The sequence below is a fragment of the Trichosporon asahii genome (genome assembly GCF_000293215.1).
Source record: "Trichosporon asahii var. asahii CBS 2479 unplaced genomic scaffold scaffold00050, whole genome shotgun sequence".
NCBI classification, from domain to species: domain Eukaryota; kingdom Fungi; phylum Basidiomycota; class Tremellomycetes; order Trichosporonales; family Trichosporonaceae; genus Trichosporon; species Trichosporon asahii.
In genome coordinates, this window is record NW_014040874.1 from 1,186,579 (window position 1) to 1,204,810 (window position 18,232).

An 18,232-nucleotide genomic window follows, 5' to 3' on the forward strand; every position below is an offset into this window, starting at 1 on the left:
CCGCAGCTTTTGCAAGGAGCGACACCAGCTTCAAAGAAGAGTGGCAGGAGAGAAGGGAGAGGCTGGGTACAAGTGTCAAAGGCGTTCGGTTACGGAGAGAGGTTGGGACGGGTGTGGGTTTGAGGGTATAAATCGAAGAGAAGCGGTTTGCACAGGTCAAGGATGCTTAAGCATCGGCAGAGTCAATGCTCTGGTTGACACCTGGTTCATTAGCTTGAAACTAAGAGGGCACTACTCACGGCGCTCCTTCTCCGACTCGAGCTGCGAGTAGAGCAGCATCAGAGCACGCTCAGTCGACTCGGCAGTGCCGACAATGGTGAACATGCGCTCGCCAGTCTCGTCGTGGGGGACCTTGGCGATCGAGATGCGAGATCCAGAGAGACGGCGGATCTCAGTAATCTTGGTGCCGCCGCGGCCAATGATGCAACCAACCATGTCGCTGGGGATCGAAATGTTCTGGGTGCGGAGGTTGGGGTCGTTGAGCACGGGCTGCGACTCGGAAACGCGACGCTCCTGACCAGACGTGCCGCCCGAGATGGATCCGCGGGAGACGCGACGGTCCGAGTTGTTAAAGTTGGGTCCAGGCGAGCCCGAACCAAAGCCGCCCATCGAAGTGCGGCGGATGCCACCGGTGGGACCGGTGACAGCCTGGGCACCGAGGCCACCGGCAAGGACACCGGCGTCACCCGCAGCGCCAGGGTGGTACTGGACGGTACCAGTGTTGCGCTCCCAGTCCTCGAGAAGGCACTTGGCGATCTCAAAGATGGCAGTCTTAATGGCATCCTGAGCTCCCTGAACCTCGACCACGCGCTCAGTCGACTGAGGAAGCATCTCCTTGGAGGCGACCATGCGGGCACCGGACATGTCCTGGATCTGCTTGATCTTGACACCGGCACGGCCGATAACGGTGCCCATGAGGTTGTGAGAGATCAACAGGCGGATCGACGTGAACTGGTTGACAGGGGGAGGAGGCATCGACGAGTCGGAAAGGGGCGTCTCGAGAAGCAGACGCGCAACCTCGGCGTAAGCGGCAGCAATAGCCTCGGGGTCGCCAGAGACCGAAAGGACGCGGTCCTGGACGCCGGGGACGACCTTGGAGACGCCAGCCTTGCAGTTGGCGACCTGGCGGATGTTGGCAATGGTGGCACCACCCTTTCCGATGATGATACCAGCCTCCTTGGTGGAAACGAGGGAGCGGAGGGTGAGCTCCTCGGGGCTAGCCTCCAAGGCCTGGGGGGGAGGGGAATCTTGGAAATTTGTCAACACAGGCACGAAAGTGCATTCTCGTCATCGAGCAAACTTACCAGACTCGGCCATGTTTAAAGACGCTTGAGCAGGGGAAGGCAGCGGCGCGAGAATGAGAAGGGAAGGAAGGACACGTCGGGGAAGGTGACGCGGGAGGGAAGACGCCGGGAGGGAGGCTCGGAGGGGGAGGCGGAGCGGCGGCGACGAAGAGGGCGGAAGAGAGAAGAGGGGGAGAGGAGAGGAGAGTCGGAAGGGAGAGAGGAGAGAGAGAGGGGTGGGAGAGGATGGGAGAGGACGGGAGGAGCGAGGAGATGGATGGGGGTGAGGATGAGGATGGTGGTGAGGTCGATGCAAACCTACAACGTCGAGCGGCCGGCGACCGCGAGCCGCGAGCTGCCAGCCTGCGCTGGACGCTGAGCGAGCTTGGCCGGCGCCCTTCCCTGTGAGCGCGGCCAGAATTCCTCAATTAACGGAACCAAATTTGCACATCTACTACTTGGCGGGTGACTCCGGGTGGGCTGAGCCCGACGCGTGACCCCGGTACATGACGTCTGGCACATTGGTTTGGGTTCATGCTTCCGAGGTGGCAACGGAGTGCGCGATGCATGCAACTTGCCTAGAACGGCGACTCTGGCCCCTTCCAGATCCAGACCAAGTGTCAGAAGATGTTGGACGATGAAACCGGCTCCCTGCTGTTCCGTCTAACCCTCCGTGCGCCCTTGGCTGTCGCTCGGCACCTCCATCGCATACCTCCGTCAGTCTGATCGCGTCTGATCCGCAGGGCGCAAGAATTTGCGCCCCAGGATCGGCTCCCCTACGCTTCACCTCGTCACGAAGGTCGTCTCGGCCGTGCTCAAATACGCGCTCGGGCTGCTACATCTTGCATTCTGTATTGAGGCAAGGCATCTCTGCGACATATAGCTCTACGCCGATGCCGGCCGCGCCAGTCCGGTTGGTCGCGGCCGTCGCCGGTGAGCGATTAATGTCTGTTACGTAATAACCTGGAGGAATTCTGAAACCACGCCAAGACCACGCTACTGAAAGCCGGGTCAGTTCCTGACTCTGGTGCCTGCGAATCCGGATTTTCGCCACAAGTTTGCCTTCCCTGTAACGCCGGCTCCGACGTGCAGAATTCGCTCTGTGCTGGTCTTTGTCACGGGCAGCGACGGTTTTGTCTTTCTCTCCAGGCTTATCGAGGAATCCACACTCTTGGAGAGATCAGCCCACCATGCAGGTGAGTAGCCCGTCGTCAACGGCGTCCGCATGGGTAGAGTACTGACAAGCCCAGATTTTCGTCAAGACGTGAGTTTCGCAGTCGATCGCTGCGATCCTCGGCGTATTGCTGACCAACTAGCCTGACGGGCAAGACCATCACTCTTGAGGTCGAGTCCTCCGACACCATCGACAACGTCAAGTCCAAGATCCAGGACAAGGAGGGTATCCCCCCTGACCAGCAGCGTCTCATCTTCGCTGGCAAGCAGCTCGAGGACGGCCGCACCCTTTCGGACTACAACATCCAGAAGGAGTCGACCCTCCACCTTGTCCTCCGTCTTCGCGGTGGTGGCAAGAAGCGCAAAAAGAAGGTCTACACTACCCCCAAGTGAGTAGCGCGTGGGCACGGCTAGTAGATAGGGCAGAGGCCGTTGGTTGATTTCACACGACCCCCCGTCCGTCACTGCTCTCCCTCTCCGTGCCCTTACCGAGTTTCTTTACTCGGCCCCACCCTGTACAGCTGCTTACGTAAAAGGAAGATAAAACATAAGCGCAAAAAGGTCAAGGTAAGTAATTCTGGCAAAGTTTGAGGAAGTTTGGAGCTCTGGACGACATTTTCTGTCGATTTTGGTTGAAGAGGACCATTTTGGTGGTGGGAGGATCGTCGTGCCACACTCGGATGTGGCACGTGGCACCTCCACCTCGCCTCCACTTGCACCACCCGTTTCTCTTCTTCACGAGAACACTTTGCTAACGTCTTCAGATGTCCATCCTCAAGCTTTTCAAGGTTGACGGAGATGGAAAGGTGACGCGCCTGCGCAGGGAGTGGTGAGTTACGCTTTCGGAGCGCTTTTTTGAGCTCCGACGGCGGCGAGAGCGCGCCGAAAGATGTCGGGGGCAACCTCGAGATCGATCTTCATCCACATGACAGTTAGCTAACTTCCAGCCCCACCTGCGGTGCTGCCGTCTTCATGGCCCGCCACAAGGACCGTGAGAGCTGCGGAAAGTGAGCTTGACGGGTCTAGATGGTGTCGAGGGGTGTGAAGGAGAGCTCAAGAATCGGGAACGCGTTGTACCCGCCACTTGACTCGATCTCTATCACCACCTCGACCCATCTACCCTGCAGCCTTAGGAGGAACTATGCTGACAATACAGGTGCGGCCTTACCTACATGCACGAGGCTTAAATGCACTCCTGTGCTTCTTCCGACCAGCTTGCGACACCACGCTGTTCATAGTCGAATGATGCAAGCGATACTGGTCTACTCTGACCTTGGCATGCTGGCCATCGACTGACTATTTTCTTCTATACTTATATCAAGCATGAGGCTCCGGGGTACTAACAAAATAGCCTGTCACGAAACGCGTGCCCACGTCTGCACGATAGCGGTACGTTTTGTGGACGAGGGGCGCATGTTCGAAAAGTCCCTCCATCATCATGACAACTTCCCTTGTAAGCCAGTCGCCTAAAATCACCACGGTGGTTTCATGAAGCCGTGGGGTGACATGCTACTATTACGAAGCCGCATTATGACGGGCGGCGCTCGAAGAATCGCAGGGGAGCTCGAGCAGCGTGGGTAGCGAGCTTGCGGACTCGCTGGCGTTGCGAAGCATTTGGTAGTAAGCTCATTTGAGCCCTCGCCCCGGAAGTGCGATATCACTGGGGCGTGATAACTGGGTTCATCCTCCATTGACCTCCCAGGACAGGGGGACAACCCGACTAGCACCGACGCCGGCGCTTCCTCAAGCCAAGATCAGGGCAACTAAGCCAGTCCGCGTGTCATCACCGGCGGCCTCGCGATACGACCCGAGATTCTCAACATCTCCCTCGAAGGCGGCCCTCTGTGGCCCCTCTCCGACCGCCGGAAAGTCGAGAGCTTCCCTAACTACCCCCGCTGCACTTTTGACGAGTTTGTGAGGTTCTGAGGATACTCAGTGGCTGTGGAAAAGCTGGTAACTGGGTCGTTTCGCTTCAAGTACTGAGGGGTCAGTCTCAGCGGTATCCAGATGCGTGCTTCTCACTGTTAGTATTACGCTGCATAGGAAGTAGATTCCCATCGGGAGTGCTTGATCGGCACGCGGAGCACGATTTGTGAGCTTGTTGCTTCGATTACTGCGTAAGGCACCTTGAAAGCTGGTGAGGTTAGCCCATAGCTTGGCAGGGGACCCACGGTTCAGAACGCTCTGGGATAACTGCCTTTAACATGGTGTACTCTTAACAGCCTATGCAATGGAGCCGCGCTGGCCGAGTGGACCGGCCATCTTTCTCAAGTGCGAACTCCTGCTGCTGACGATAAGATAAGGCGCGTTCCTGACCCTGAGCTGCTGCATGTCCAACCTGACTCGCCAACACTCTCATAAGCACACTGCTGACAGGCAATGACCAATGGCCGCTCGACCACCCACAACGTCCGTCGGCGTCAGGCATCAGGCAGACCGCCTCGTACGTTGCGCCCCTCGTGCGCCTCTGCTCATCCGCTGATCTCTTCTGAGCTTCTGAGCCCCTTTGGAATCTGCTCCCGCTCCCCCATGCCCTCGCTCATCTCGTCCTTCCTCGCAACTCGCTTTTCGTCAACACTGTCAGCAGCGCAGTGGAAGGTGATGCTTGGAGGTACATTGCTCACATTCAGAGCTCGACAGCATGGCCGTGAAGGGAAAGAGCGAGGCCTCCGCGCCTGTCAAGCGGAAGCTGCGCCGCATCGCTTCGCCAACCCCGTCGCCATCGCCGCCGCCCTCTACTCGTCCTCAGGACAGTCTTCTCTCTCTCCCCTCACCTGCTCCTGCCTTCCCCTCACCTGAACGTCCCCCCTCACCCCCTCCCTCGCCCACTCGCCCCCTCGAGGCAGCCACCAGTGCCCTCGACGGATTCTCCGAGGACGCCGCAGCCGCCATCCTCGCCACCCTTCCCCGCTCGTCGTCCGCGGTCCGGACAAACGACCAGGCATTCAACCCGGAGGAGAACCTCGTTCGTCTCTACATTGCCGCCGCGCGCCTTGGCTACAGCCTCATCAATGTCCCGGGGGACGGAGACTGCGCACTACATGCAGTAGTGCACGGTCTCCGGCCTTTCGGCGCGGACGTAGATGTCACGTCGTTGCGCGCCGCGCTCATCGAGACTGCCAGCACCGACGATCACCTGGTGGCCGCCGCTATCTCCGCGTTTGAAGCCGAGCACCCTGCGCAAGGCCCAGCTCTCGTGAAGCATGGCTGGCATCTATGGCGCGCAGAGGAGCCTTTGTCGACAACACCGATCTGTCGGCCCTCGCGACTGCTATTGAGCGCCCCGTCCATGTATTCACGCCCTCGTCGCATCGCGTCGCCATCTACGCACCCTCCAACTCCGTCCCCAACATTGGCGCGCCGGTGCACGTCGCACTCAACCCTGAGCTGTTCCGACGAGACGATCAGGGCAACGATATCCCGACGTCGCCCGGCCACTACTTTGCGGCCGTGGCAGGCGGAGCGCTCGACGTCCCGTCCCGCGTCACGGAGGTCGCTGAGCGCATGCTGCCGCGTCTGCTGTCCGAGCACGACCAGCGCGTGGCCGAAATGCCCGCCCTGATCGACAGCGCTGAGAGTGCGACCGTCTGCGTCGAGCTCGAGGAGAACGGCAAGCGTCTCGCTCGGAGCGTCGTCATCGTCGCGGGACTCGAGCGTGGCGTCTCGCCCGAGCTCGCTGGTGCGGGTAAGGTCGGTTTTGCCAATGTGGGCGCTCCCGGAGGTGGACACACCGGGCACGGTGTTGCTGAAAGACGTGTCGCGGCAGCTGCTGACTCGGCTGGAGCCGCTGGCGAAAGGGGCGGGGGGCTCGCCGGCGCGAGTGGGCCCCCGGGCGCGCCAAGTATCGGAGGAAGTGCCATCGGCAGGCACCCTGTGGTAGTTGATACCACCGGTCCCGACCTGTCGATACGCTCATCTCCCGTTTCGCTCGAGGGCGGACCACTTTGGTCGCTTTTTGATGATTGAGACGTGGAGAGGTGTGCGGCGGTGCAAGCGGCACTGTTACTCGGCGGTGGGGCCGCAGCAGAGAGGAGCAACGTCCCAACTGGAGGACGCTCTACAGAGCGGGCAGCGAAGACGGCGCCAAAGGCAAGTCCAGATGCCTTCTCGTGTCCCCATTGCGACCAGGTCTTCGGCAGTGTTCAGGGTATGCGCGATCACGTCAAATTTCACGAGGGATACAGTAAGTGAAACAACTGCCAATGCAAAATTGCATGACCGCTGACAACGTTCAGTATACTGCTGTAATCATTGCACTCGTATCCAGAGCGCACCGCCTTTACGCGCCACAATCAGATCGAGCACCCCAAGGAGATGACCCTCGATCTGCTTAATTGTGAGTCGATACCCTCTGTATCTGTTAACGTCAGGCCCAGCGACTCCAGGCTCGGCAGGGGACGCATCCGTAAGTTTCGCGAAGCTCTGCCCGGCCAACCTGCTGACCCATGTTCTCTATGGTTTCACGTGCCGTCCTTCAAACTCTCAGCCGCACCGTGAGTTCAGCGACTTAGACATCGCGCTGACCACAGACTGCTCTCTGTGTTATCAGGACTTCACCGCCGATGAGTGGCTGCGCAAGCACGTGCGGCGATGCGAGGTCAAAGTATGCAAGCGAGGCGGCCGGTGAGCTCAGGTGGTCTACCTTCACTGACGTCAGGCTGCCGCGCTGGTGGAGGGAAGACGAGGGCGACGACGAGATGGATGCTCGCTGGGATAGATGGCAGGCGAGCGATGGCGATAGCGAGGCGGAGGGAGATGGTGCCAGGGCGAGCGATGACGACGACGACGACGACGACGACGATGACCAGGCATTCAACCCGGAGGAGAACCTCGTTCGTCTCTACGTTGCCGCCGCGCGCCTTGGCTACAATCTGGTTGACGTGCCGGGAGATGGCAACTGTGCACTCCACGCAGCAGTGCACGGTCTCCGGCCCTTCGGCGTGGATGCAGATGTCCCGTCGTTGCGCGCCGCGCTCGTCGAGGCCGCTCGCTGTGACGAAGAGTTCCGTGACAACGCTCTCTCCCTCCAAGAAGAGGCTGAACTCGATGAGTGGATTGTGAAGATGAGCCACATGGAAGAGTACGTCGACCACATGGGCCTTGCTGCTCTCGCGACCGCGCTCGCCCGTCCGATCGTCGTCTTCTCCCCATCCTCCGCCAGAGTGGCGACCCACACGCCATCCCACGTCCCCAACATGGGCGATCCCGTCTTCCTCGCCCTTAAGCCCCAATCGTTTCGCCGCGATCTGGAAGGTAACGAGGTCCCGACGTCAGCGGGTTATTACTGCGCCGCCGACCCCAGCGCCGAGCTCCCGGTCCCCCCCACATCCAGGCTCGGGCCCGCGTCATGCTTCCCAATCTACTCGCGGAGCATGACCGACGAGTCGCCAACCTCCCTGCACTTATCGCCAACGCAGAGAGCATCTCGGTCCGGGACGAGCTCGAGGCGAACGGCAAGCGTCTCGCGCGCAGTCTCGTCGTCGTCGTCGCGGGACTCGAGCGTGGCGTCCCGCCCGAGCTCGCTGGTAAGGGTAACCTCGGGATTGCGACGGTGAGCGTTCAGGGCGGGCACGGCACGCAGAGCGGTGTCGCTGGCTTCGGTGAGCGTACGTCTGCTCAGGATCTCAGCTCCGTTGCCGGAAGGGACGGCGTGGCTGGTCTCGGTGATGGGCGTGCCGCTGGCGTCGACCAAGCGGGCGCGCGAGCCGCTGTTGGAGATCAGGCCGTTGCGTACGTCGATGGGCGTGACGGGACGTCGGGAGCGCGAATCATCATTGGCGGCCTCGCGATCAGGCCGGAAGTTATGGACGTCTCGCTGGAGGGCGGGCCCCTCCTTCCAGTGACAGACGATTGGCAGGTGGAGAGTTTCGAGACCGCCCTCGAAGCGCTCACCATCAGCGACTCCGATAAATCCAAGGAAAAGCGCAAGAAGCCATCCGACCACAATGGCAAACATCTTTGTCCGCATTGCGACCAGGACTTCGCCAGCACGCAAGGGCTCCGCGACCATGTCAAATCTCATCTCGGCTACGGTGAGTCTGTCCAGAAGCAAACCGCTTTACTGACTATCAGTTTATGCATGCAATCATTGCCCGCGCTCCTACACCGATAGGACGACATTCACACGACACATGCAGCTCGAGCACCCCAAGGAGACCTCTCTCGGCCTGCATTACTGTGAGTGATTATCTACAGCTCGGCTGACGCCAGGCATCGCTACCCCGGGATCGGCCGGCGACATGTCCGTAAGCTTCCCCGTCAATGCCGTTGAACAACATGCTGACCTGCTTCCTTCGTAACTCCATTGGTTCTCATTTCCTTATTGCAGCCACACCGTGTGTGCACTCATTCCCCTGCAGTGCGCTTACTCCAGGTTGTGAAGCGTGCTATCAGGATTTTAGCACAGCGGCATGGCTGGAGATCCACCTCCGGAAATGCGCCGCCAAGGTCCGCAAGCGAGGAGGACGGTAAGTCCAGGTGGCCTGCTTTCACTAACGTCAGCTTCCCGAGCTGGTGGCGGGAAGACGAGGACAGCGATGCGGCCGATGCGCGCTGGGAGCGGTGGCAAGTCAGCGATGGCGAGACAGAGGCCGAGGGAGACGTCGCGATGGCCAGCGATGACGGGGACACAGACAGCTCGGCCGACGACGAAGTTACAGGTAGTGACGACAGCGACAGCGACTCGGGCACTGGTGAGTCGATATGATGTGGCCGAAACTGACTCTCAGGAGGCAGGAAGAGGCACAAGTGCAGCGTGAGAAGGTGCTTCTCGAGCTATCGCCAGCGCGGAAATCTCGTCACCCACATGCGGAAGCGCCACCCGGACGTCCCGCCCCCAGCTACGGCGTACCAAAAGAGGGGTAAGTTCACTGTGCAAGGTAGTCTTCGCTTACACATCAGAGCGCGGTCCGTACAGGTGCGAGATCCCAGGTTGTGCGCTTGCGTACACGCTGTCCGAGAACTTGCAGAAGCACATCGCCAAGAAGCATCCGGGCGTCATCTCCTACAACTGTGAGGATGCATCTGGCTTTGATGACTGACGAGCCAGACCACTGCCCACAATGTGACCGGAGCTTCGTGGACAAGAAGTCACTGTCAACACACGTAAACACGGAGCACCCCAAGGCTGTAACAAGCCGTACGTGACGCCCTTGCTTTGATGACTGACCGACTAGCTCATATCTGTAAGATATGCGGCTGCGGGTACTGTACAACCGCCGCGGTGATCTGTTCCAGCACTAGATGTCTCCCCAGGTTCGGACGCGATGCGGTTGATAGTGCAATGCACATGTTTCAGTAATCATCGATGATTTTGGCCTATACAATGATTTTAGATGTCAGGCTAACGCGTGCTGGGACCCGGCGATGAGCACCTCGGAGCTGGAGGTATGACGATTGAGCGACTCGATGCCAACTGTGATGGAAGAATCTCGGAACAAATTCGGATGCCACTGGGCCGGGGTGGGCCATCAGCGAGACGCCCTGCCGTGACAGACGACAGCGCGACGACTATGACATGCACACAGAGCTCCGTATATCGTGTCACTCACAGCAGCGACCGGCGGCCAAAACATCGAACGGACATGAGCCAGTATAGGTGAAAGGGCGACCGCAGGGGTAGGGGCGTCTGCAGGATCACGCCACATCTCCCCCGCCGGTGACCAGTACACCGACCACGGCTGGTTGCAGTATCCATTCCCGTCCGACTATATCCCTCGCTTCAACAGAAACAGCGAAGCAGCGCAGCGCATTTCCTCTTCCATCCCGAGGGCAGTGTGGTATGCAAGTCCGTCCCCGTCATGCCGTTACCTGAAGCTAGGCCTTCGTGGCACTGCGCTCCTCACCCCTCTCCACACTCCTTCGTCACTCTTCCCTGCCCTCAGACCTGCCGCAGAACCTGTGCAGTATATCACATACACCCCCCTCCGTACCATCCACGCCCAGTCCCAACCCCGCGAGCACATATTCGCCCAGAGATCTTCAGAAACATCGGTCGCGTGGCCCAATGGCAAGGCGTCTGACTACGACTTCATCAACTCCGCAGGTCACCACGGAGTTCAGAGGTAATCAGGAGATTGCGGGTTCGATCCCCGTCGTGACCTTTTTGGAGCTTCTGGGGTGTGCTCAGGGCTTTCGAGAGGTTCGGAAGGGAGGGAGGGATGGGTAGATGGACGAGGAAGGGGGGTCGGGTGATGGATCCGAGTCGTGACGGGTTTTTCGCCTATTTGGGCCATGACCGAGGGGTTCTTCAGGTGGACCAAGACGGTTATGGGCGTCACTTTCGGCCTGATTGGGGCTAGGTCTGGATCAGAATGGAGTCCAGACTGGAGCTCGTGAGGGTTTGCGAAGAGTGAGAGGGGAGTGTGGACATGGGGGAAATGGGGAGTGTGGCGCCACAATTTCGAAATATTCTCTAACACACCCCGGTGGATGGAGCTTTGCTGCTCGATATTCGATCTCTTACCATTGATCGAGCTATGCCAGCAAAGAAGACGACATAGGGAGAGCTGCATAGACCCATCCCGTGTCATGGGCCCAACGCATGTCGTTCACATCCGTTCCATCTCGCACCGGCGGTTTTGAGGATTCTGCCCCGATCGGCCAGCCTTCTCGGTCGGCCATCCATGGGATCGGACTGCACGATCGTCGACTTGATCGTCGAGTTGATCGTCGATCTGTGTACGTCCGGAATCTGTTAACACACCGAGTCAACAAGGTCCTGCGGGTGAAGCGCCGGCATCACTTCGGTGACGTTGTCCATCCTCCGAGGCACACTCCAGACACGTTCGCCCGTCGACGTCATCCGGCACGGCCAAGTCAGTCCTGGTCAGTGCAACCAGGCCAGCTCGCCTAAGTCAGTGCGCCCTCTCGGCTATCAAACACTGCGCTCCTACGCCACCCCGATCACGCCTTCGCAACCGGCTTCGCTTCGTTTTTACTCGTAACCACTCTGGCATAACTCCTACACATGGGCGTACAGGAGGATGGGTATGGACAGCTTTTATGGGAATTACAGTTAAGACGCTTAGTGCGCTTACTTGTAGACCTTGCCGAACATGATCTCCTGGAGCTTGTCGTAAACTGTGGATGTCAGCAATGTATTCAGGACGATAGATGGAAGAGCAGGGAGGTTGCAGACTCCAAACGGGTGGAGGCGCCCAGGCACGGATGCCAGGCACAGAGGGGGAAAACGTCGGTTGAAAAGCGGAAGTAAATTCAGAGTCTGATACCTGACCACCACTTTTCAGACTCGAGACGAGAGTTGAACTCGATGTTTTCCACGACTCTTCTGCAACCTCTCGAAGCTGCTCGACGTGATACGGACGAGAAAGAACACCAGCGCCGGCAACACCACGCAGAATGTTAGCACCGGCACCCTTGAAGAGAGACTTGACACCCTCGGCGGCAATGATCTGCGAGGCGGCGTCGAACATGGACTTGTAGTGGACCTTGGCACCCGAGGTCATCATCATGCGACGACGGATAGTGTCAAGGGGGTACGAAGCGAGACCGGCACCGGTGGTAACACCCCAGCCGAGAAGGAAGGAGGCAAGGAAGTTGCTGGGGGAAGTTAGCATGCGTCGAAGCTGCACAGTTAGAGAAACTTACCCCTCAAGAGGACCAACGAGGACGACGGGCTTGATCGAGTCGTAGAGACCGAAGTAGAGACCACGGTAGACGATGATACCAACAACGGAGGGAACGAAGCCACGGTAGAGACCGGCGATACCGTCAGAGGCGAGGGTCTTCTTGTAGACGTCAATGAGACCGTTGAACTGGCGGGATCCACCCTTGGAGGCAGACTTGTTGTCGTTGGCGAGACGGGTACGGGCGTAGTCGAGGGAGTAGACGAAGAGGAGAGAAGAGGCACCAGCGGCACCACCCGAAGCAATGTTACCGGCGAACCACTTCCAGTAGCCGTCGGACTTCTTGAAGCCGAAGAGCGACTTGAAGTAGTCCTTGAAGGCGAAGTTGAGCGCCTGGGTGGGGAAGTAACGGATGACGTTGGCAGTGTTACCACGCCAGAGCGAGGCGAGGCCCTCCTCGGCGTAGGTGCGCTTGAAGCAGTCAACGATGCCCTTGTAGGGGGTAGCGAGACGGCCCTGCTTGATCATCTCGTCCTGGTTCTGGACGAGAAGCTTGATACGCTCAATGGGGGCAGCGGCAGTCTTGGCAACAGCGGCCGAGACACCTCCCATGAGGAAGTCGGTCATGAAGGCCTGGAAGTCCTTAGGCTTCTTAACGTCCGCCATTTTTACTAAGATGGTTAGCAATGAAGCAAAAGCGTGGAGCGTGTGAAGCAGAATGGAGATGCGAGTGCATTTTCACCCAAAAGATGGGTGCACCAACGTGGCGGTCGGCTATCGCAGCCTTTCAACAATTTCGCGATTGCAGTCGCTGTCGGTGATGCGTCGGTCGTCGCTGTCGCTGGTCGCGCGATCACTGTCGGAGGGGGAGGAGAGGGGAGTACTAACCTTCTTTTCTACGGGGTGAAGGAGAAGAAAGAGTGGTGAGTTGAAGAGAAAAGAGGAAAGCCGAGTTTGGGCGCAATAAAAAGTACCTGCGAGGCGGGCGAGGGGACCACGGGAGGTGAGAATACGCGAGGAGGGACCAGAGGAGGGGGGGTCCAGGCGGCCCGTGAATTTTCACCGTCGCCCGGTGCAGGGCATGCAGGGTTGAGCGCGATACAGGGCCCACCCAGGGACGCAGTCACACCCAGCGCAGGCGGCAGAGCACGGGGATAGGCTCATCCCCCATCGGAATCGGGTGTTTGCGGAGGGCCTACTCCCTCCCACCCACGGTGTTTATCGGCGATATGGGACACAGCTGTGGCACTACACCGTCCCCTCACTGTAGGGTGTCACAGTGCCGAGCCGAGAGACGCACCAACTGGCCAAAGCGAGGGCCAGCGAGGGCCGATTGAGCGGCTTTGTCTGGAGCGGCGCCGCGGGGGAACCAGTCGCGAGCCAGTACGGCCACCACTACTGCACACGTCGCACTAGGCCACCACCCGTCACGATCGCAAGGCGCGATAACAGGCCTATCATCGATCACGCATTACCCTTGCGTGTCACTATGCTCAAACTGCGCGCTGATCAGACACGCCCTCATCGGCGATGCCACTTCACTTCGGATGCATGGTGGTTTGTCGTTTCGGAGTATCAGAAGCATCTCTGCGCAGACTTATGCCCGCAGCCGTTCACACCGACGCGTGAAAGAGGGACGCGCGCTCCATATTTTTCCTTGCGCTTCCACACCTGGGACACGGCCAGGACGGGGGAAAGAGGTGCCTGGCCGGTTACAAACCGGGTGCGGAGTGGGGCGCGCGCGCGGGGGCGAAATGGCACAAGAACGACCACGCGATGGTTATATCCAGGTCTCAAACTTGCAGGTACGGGTAGGTGCGATGTCGCAATGTGGTCCAATACCCAACGCACACGGCCCTGGACATCTGGCACTTCCTTTCGATATCTCCCCCCCCGCTCTCGCGCTCGTCACATGTGGAGGGCGCCGAGCTCAAGGGGAGGTCGCCTACTCTGCGCCAAGAGGGAGATTTAACCGGTTCCTTCGCATACGCCTGCCAGACACTCCAGAACGGACTTCTTGCATGCAGAAACGGGCTGAATTGCAAGGCGGCACCGGCCTTCTCTGATCGGCAGCAAGGGACCGGAGTCAGGCCGAAAGCCGCTGCCGCAGTCGGACCATGCTCCGGCCCCCAGGCAGTACCCCAACGGTCACCGCCGCGACCGCTTTTGACTCTGTGCCCAGGTCGGTCATCTATCGGTCACACAGCGCGACACATGTCATCGGGACAAATGGTCCCCTACCCCATATCTTCTGCTGCAAGTCTGCTGATCATATTCAGAATAGGATTTTCACGCGGCCGAGCATGCTGCCGGACTAGAAGGCGCGAGACCTTGCAGCGGGGCTACTGGAATGCGGCGCCATGGAGGCGGAATGTGGGGTGACCGGCGACCGACGGCTGCCATTGGCTCAATATTTTCCCCTCACCCAGCACACTCGCTTCGAGCCGTCGCCGTTACCCCGCACTGATCAACTATCTATGCATACAAACTACTGCGTCTACTCAATCTTGGCCTGCTCGTCAGCACCTGCTTAAAGTCAAACTCACCTGGCTAAAGTCCATCTCCGGGTGCGCCTGCTGGAACTTGGCCAGCGTCTCGGCCTTCTTCAGGTCGTCGCTCGTCGGCTTGCCCATGGCCTTTTGCTGGTTGTCAAACTGATTACGTTAGCACAACGAATGCCCGACCACCTACCATCATCTTCTCGACCATCGCCCGCGTCTCTGGGTCCAGATCCGACAGCTTCGAGTTCTCGGGCTGGATCTTGGTCGTGTCGATCTTGGGGTGGTGCTTGAGCACGTGCGGCCACCAGCGGTGCGCGGCAATGTGCGATCTGCCGTTAGTCAGAGCTTGGGCGCGACTCACGAAAGCTTCTCGAGCTCAAAGATCAGGACACCGTCGTCTGAGCGTTAGCAGAGCAAGGCAAGCCAACGCACCAATGGTCCACGACGAGTCGTCGCAAACAATATCCTCGAACAGGTCTCCCTCGAGGATCGGCTCAGGCGCGCCCTTGACTTGGACCTGCCGTCAGTTACAGCTACCACTTCACTCGCCTTCAGCTTCTTCGGGGTCATCACCACGTCGAGGTTCTTCGCGCGCGTTCCTGGCGGCAGGGGAACGTTGACGGTCACCGTGCCAAGCTCCTGCGACCACTGGTACGGCAGGGCTGGACATTAGCTCGCTAGCGCGGCGGACCCACCAGCCTGCTCGGCCTGCTCGCGCTCTCGCTGCTTTGCATCGTGCTCGGCCCTCTCCTCCTTGCTCATGTTGTCGTACACTTTCGGATCGCTCGTGGACATGACTTGATTGTTTGTGCAGTTGCAGTTTGCAGTGCTCGATGCAGTGCGCGCGGCGGCGAACAATGTAGCGTCATCGAAAGTTGAGGGGGTGGATGACCTCCACTCTCTGGCGGAGGCAAATTTGAGCAGCTGGTTGACTTGACTGGACCTGCGGGCGAGCAGGCGGGGCTGGGCCACCGGGTGGTGGTGAGCACCATCTAGTTTGCCAGTCGGGCGGCGCAACATGTCGTTGTTCTGTCCACCTTCATCACCACACTCCACTGAACCGACTCGTCTCTGATCTGCCTGGTGCTCTCGGCGTCCTCTGCGACTGCGAGCCCAGGTCCACCCCAACCTTACCACCATGGCTACCGACATATGGAACGATTATCCAGTACGTCGTTGTGCAAGTCACGCGCCTTCCTCCGAGGGAAGACAACACTGACAGACAGCACTTTGTGAACAACTTCATACCAAAGCTCACTGTACCGAAACTCAAGCACGTCGCCGAGGCCATCACGCGTATTGCGGGCATCAATTTGCACCTGCGCAGCGGCGAACGGAAGCAGGATGTGGTCGACAAGTGAGTTCTTCTCCTCCACCCGTGACTAGCGCTAATTGGGTTAGGATCCGCACCGCGTTCGAGACCATTAAGCGGCAGAACAACACGGGTGTGTACCGCGCCGTGCGCAAAGAAGCAGAGGCCATCGCAAACGGCGGAGCAAGCAACCCCGTCATGCCGCCACCAACGTTCGGAGGCGTCCACCTGAACCACCACTACGGCGGCGGCGCCGCTAGAGTCGCGCGCCCGCAGGCGCCGGCGGCGAGAGCTGGAGCGTCCTCCGGCTGGCACCAGGCTCCCGGCGCGTCAAGTTTATACCAGCAGCATCCGACACATCAGAACCGTGCGTGACAATCATGTGTGACGTGCTAACAGTTCAGGACAACCCGTGCTCCAGGATTGGAAGCCGAGCCCGATGTGGAAGCCGATAAAGGCGCTCACTAACATGGAGCAGCTGCCTGGTAAGTTGCGTGCTAGTTCTCCAACTGACATTCAGACATTGCCACGTCGGAGAGCTCCCAGACCCGACGAGAACGCAGAGTGCACTTTACCCTTCCCCAGGATGTCATCGCGGGCTTGAACCAGAGCAAGTGAGTCTCTCCCCCGACACGCCGCTGACAACTCAGAGCCGACCCCCGCGCTCGACCACAGTACACCGTCCGCCTGTTCTGCGCGTCCTCCGACTACTACCGGCCCCCAACAATGGCGCCGCAGCCTGGCGCCCCGCCAGTCACGAACCGCAGCATCCCCATCGAGTACCCGACCAACCCCGACTGCATGGTCGACGATCACATGGTTCCGTTTAAGGAGCGCGGACTTCGTGGCAAGGCAGGCAGCGCCCCTCCTCTGGACCTCGACAAGGGATCCCGTGGTCTCGTCCGCATTCCAGGCCGTATGGGAAGCCTGATCATGGGGCACAATGGACCAACGGTGGGGAAGAAGAAGGAAATGTCGAAAAAGTTTTGGTTCCAGATGGTGTACTGCGAGTGGAGCTCTATGGACGACCTCCTCGCCCGTCTACAGGCTCTGCAGCCGACGCGTGCCGAGGACGAGTTGGCAAAGCTCAGGCGGCGAGCCGCAGAGGACGACGATATCGAGGTGGGAACGTCAACACTGTCTCTGAAGGACCCGCTCTCTGGTATGCGCATCACCAAACCCGTTCGCTCCTCCAAGTGCACCCACCTGCAGTGCTTTGACGCGCGCTGGTGGCTTGAGTCGAACAGGAGCCACCCCCAGTGGCTTTGCCCGCACTGCAGCAAGGAGCTCAAATTCGACGAGGTCATCTGCGACGGCTACTTCCTCAGCATTCTGAACGCGGTTCCCGACTCGTACGACGAAGTGGTGCTCGAGTCTAACGGAGACTGGCACACGGCCGACGAAAAGTATGGCGGCGCGGAGTGGATGGCTGCGAACGGAAGCGCACCTCCTCCGGCCGTCACGACGCCCGTCGTCGAGGAAAAGCCAGTCATCAAGCGCAGCCGCTCCGCCAGTTCCGACCCTGCCGATCGCAGCAAGAGGCGTGCGATCGAGATTCTCTCCGATAGCGACGACGAGCCTGCACCCAAGGCGGTGAACGGCCACGCTAACGGCGCCGTCAGCGTCAGCGCCGCGGCGACCCCGACATCGGCGCGCTCCACAGCCCCTCCCCAGTTGGCCGTCATCGACCTGACGCTCTCAGACTCGGACGACGACGACGAGCCTGCGCCGCATTTTCCCAGGCCGGGCGGGTCATCCACGAGTCTCGGCGTCGCAGGCTCGGGAGCTCGTCCGGCGACAGTTAACAAGCTGCCCTCAGCCCGCGACGTGCCCGTGTATGCCCAGGGCCTGCCCGCCCATGTCCACCTCCCCCAGCCCATCTACTCGCCCAAGACGGTGGCGCAGCCCTATAACGCCCCCCTGCAACGGAACGACGTCCCTCCGCCCAACAAGAGGTAGAATTAGAACGTTACACCCCCACACTGTACATGTCCCTCTCTCAGTTTGTACCATTGTTCATCAGGCATGCATTGTTGTCATATGGAAGCGGAGGGTCAACATGGTGGTAGTGTACAAGCTTATCGTCTAGTGGAACAAAAGAAAAGCGCTTAGCACGCAGGCGACGAGACGGGGATCTTGGTGACACCCGTAGCCGTGGCAAGGCCGCCGAGGGACGTCTCCTTGTCTATTTCGTCAGTTCGCCGCGAAATATTCATAACTCACAGTGGGAGTGCATGTCGAGGGCGGTGGTGCGGCACGCCTCAGCGCTCGATGCAGGGGATCTGCACGAGGCCGCCGAGGGGGTCGCACGTGAGGCCGAGGCTGGTTATCAGCTTCATTCTCCCTCCCTTTTGGGCGCCTTTACTCAACACCCAC

The 18,232-nt window shown here is 59.6% G+C and overlaps 7 protein-coding genes and 1 non-coding gene across 8 annotated transcripts; 5 read left to right on the forward strand and 3 right to left on the reverse strand.

Annotated features, from left to right (window-relative positions):
- Positions 1 to 166: 166 nt before the first annotated feature.
- On the reverse strand, positions 167 to 1,317 carry A1Q1_01634 (cytoplasm protein; the record flags this gene model as incomplete). The annotated part of the gene is made up of 3 exons (XM_014324673.1): positions 167 to 201; positions 240 to 1,247; positions 1,305 to 1,317. 3 exons carry the CDS (start codon positions 1,315 to 1,317, stop codon positions 167 to 169), a joined length of 1,056 nt encoding a protein of 351 aa, XP_014180148.1.
- Positions 1,318 to 2,473: 1,156 nt separating this feature from the next.
- Positions 2,474 to 2,849, forward strand: A1Q1_01635 (ubiquitin fusion protein; the record flags this gene model as incomplete). The annotated part of the gene is made up of 3 exons (XM_014324674.1): positions 2,474 to 2,479; positions 2,534 to 2,547; positions 2,600 to 2,849. The coding sequence occupies 3 exons, from the start codon at positions 2,474 to 2,476 to the stop codon at positions 2,847 to 2,849; spliced, it is 270 nt and encodes an 89-aa protein (XP_014180149.1).
- Positions 2,850 to 5,097: 2,248 nt separating this feature from the next.
- Positions 5,098 to 9,496, forward strand: A1Q1_01636 (uncharacterized protein; the record flags this gene model as incomplete). The annotated part of the gene is made up of 11 exons (XM_014324675.1): positions 5,098 to 5,615; positions 5,684 to 6,348; positions 6,424 to 6,639; positions 6,724 to 6,792; positions 6,877 to 6,949; positions 7,006 to 7,717; positions 7,759 to 8,488; positions 8,529 to 8,633; positions 8,816 to 9,148; positions 9,196 to 9,316; positions 9,373 to 9,496. The coding sequence occupies 11 exons, from the start codon at positions 5,098 to 5,100 to the stop codon at positions 9,494 to 9,496; spliced, it is 3,666 nt and encodes a 1,221-aa protein (XP_014180150.1).
- A 951-nt stretch (positions 9,497 to 10,447) lies between these two features.
- Positions 10,448 to 10,558, forward strand: A1Q1_t352. Its single transcript has one exon. It is a non-coding gene; the product is annotated as a tRNA-Arg (tRNA).
- Positions 10,559 to 10,580: 22 nt separating this feature from the next.
- A1Q1_01637 (ADP,ATP carrier protein 2, precursor (ADP/ATP translocase 2)) lies at positions 10,581 to 12,709 on the reverse strand (the record flags this gene model as incomplete). The annotated part of the gene is made up of 4 exons (XM_014324676.1): positions 10,581 to 10,752; positions 11,495 to 11,537; positions 11,596 to 12,017; positions 12,066 to 12,709. The coding sequence occupies 4 exons, from the start codon at positions 12,707 to 12,709 to the stop codon at positions 10,581 to 10,583; spliced, it is 1,281 nt and encodes a 426-aa protein (XP_014180151.1).
- A 1,831-nt stretch (positions 12,710 to 14,540) lies between these two features.
- Positions 14,541 to 15,564, reverse strand: A1Q1_01638 (uncharacterized protein; the record flags this gene model as incomplete). Its single annotated transcript, XM_014324677.1, has 6 exons — positions 14,541 to 14,549; positions 14,590 to 14,685; positions 14,735 to 14,919; positions 14,977 to 15,054; positions 15,118 to 15,192; positions 15,240 to 15,564. The coding sequence occupies 6 exons, from the start codon at positions 15,562 to 15,564 to the stop codon at positions 14,541 to 14,543; spliced, it is 768 nt and encodes a 255-aa protein (XP_014180152.1).
- Positions 15,565 to 15,682: 118 nt separating this feature from the next.
- On the forward strand, positions 15,683 to 16,324 carry A1Q1_01639 (chromosome condensation-related protein; the record flags this gene model as incomplete). The annotated part of the gene is made up of 4 exons (XM_014324678.1): positions 15,683 to 15,712; positions 15,771 to 15,901; positions 15,946 to 16,223; positions 16,278 to 16,324. The coding sequence occupies 4 exons, from the start codon at positions 15,683 to 15,685 to the stop codon at positions 16,322 to 16,324; spliced, it is 486 nt and encodes a 161-aa protein (XP_014180153.1).
- Positions 16,325 to 16,582: 258 nt separating this feature from the next.
- On the forward strand, positions 16,583 to 17,815 carry A1Q1_01640 (chromosome condensation-related protein; the record flags this gene model as incomplete). Its single annotated transcript, XM_014324679.1, has 1 exon — positions 16,583 to 17,815. The coding sequence occupies one exon, from the start codon at positions 16,583 to 16,585 to the stop codon at positions 17,813 to 17,815; it is 1,233 nt and encodes a 410-aa protein (XP_014180154.1).
- Between the last annotated feature and the right edge of the window lie 417 nt (positions 17,816 to 18,232).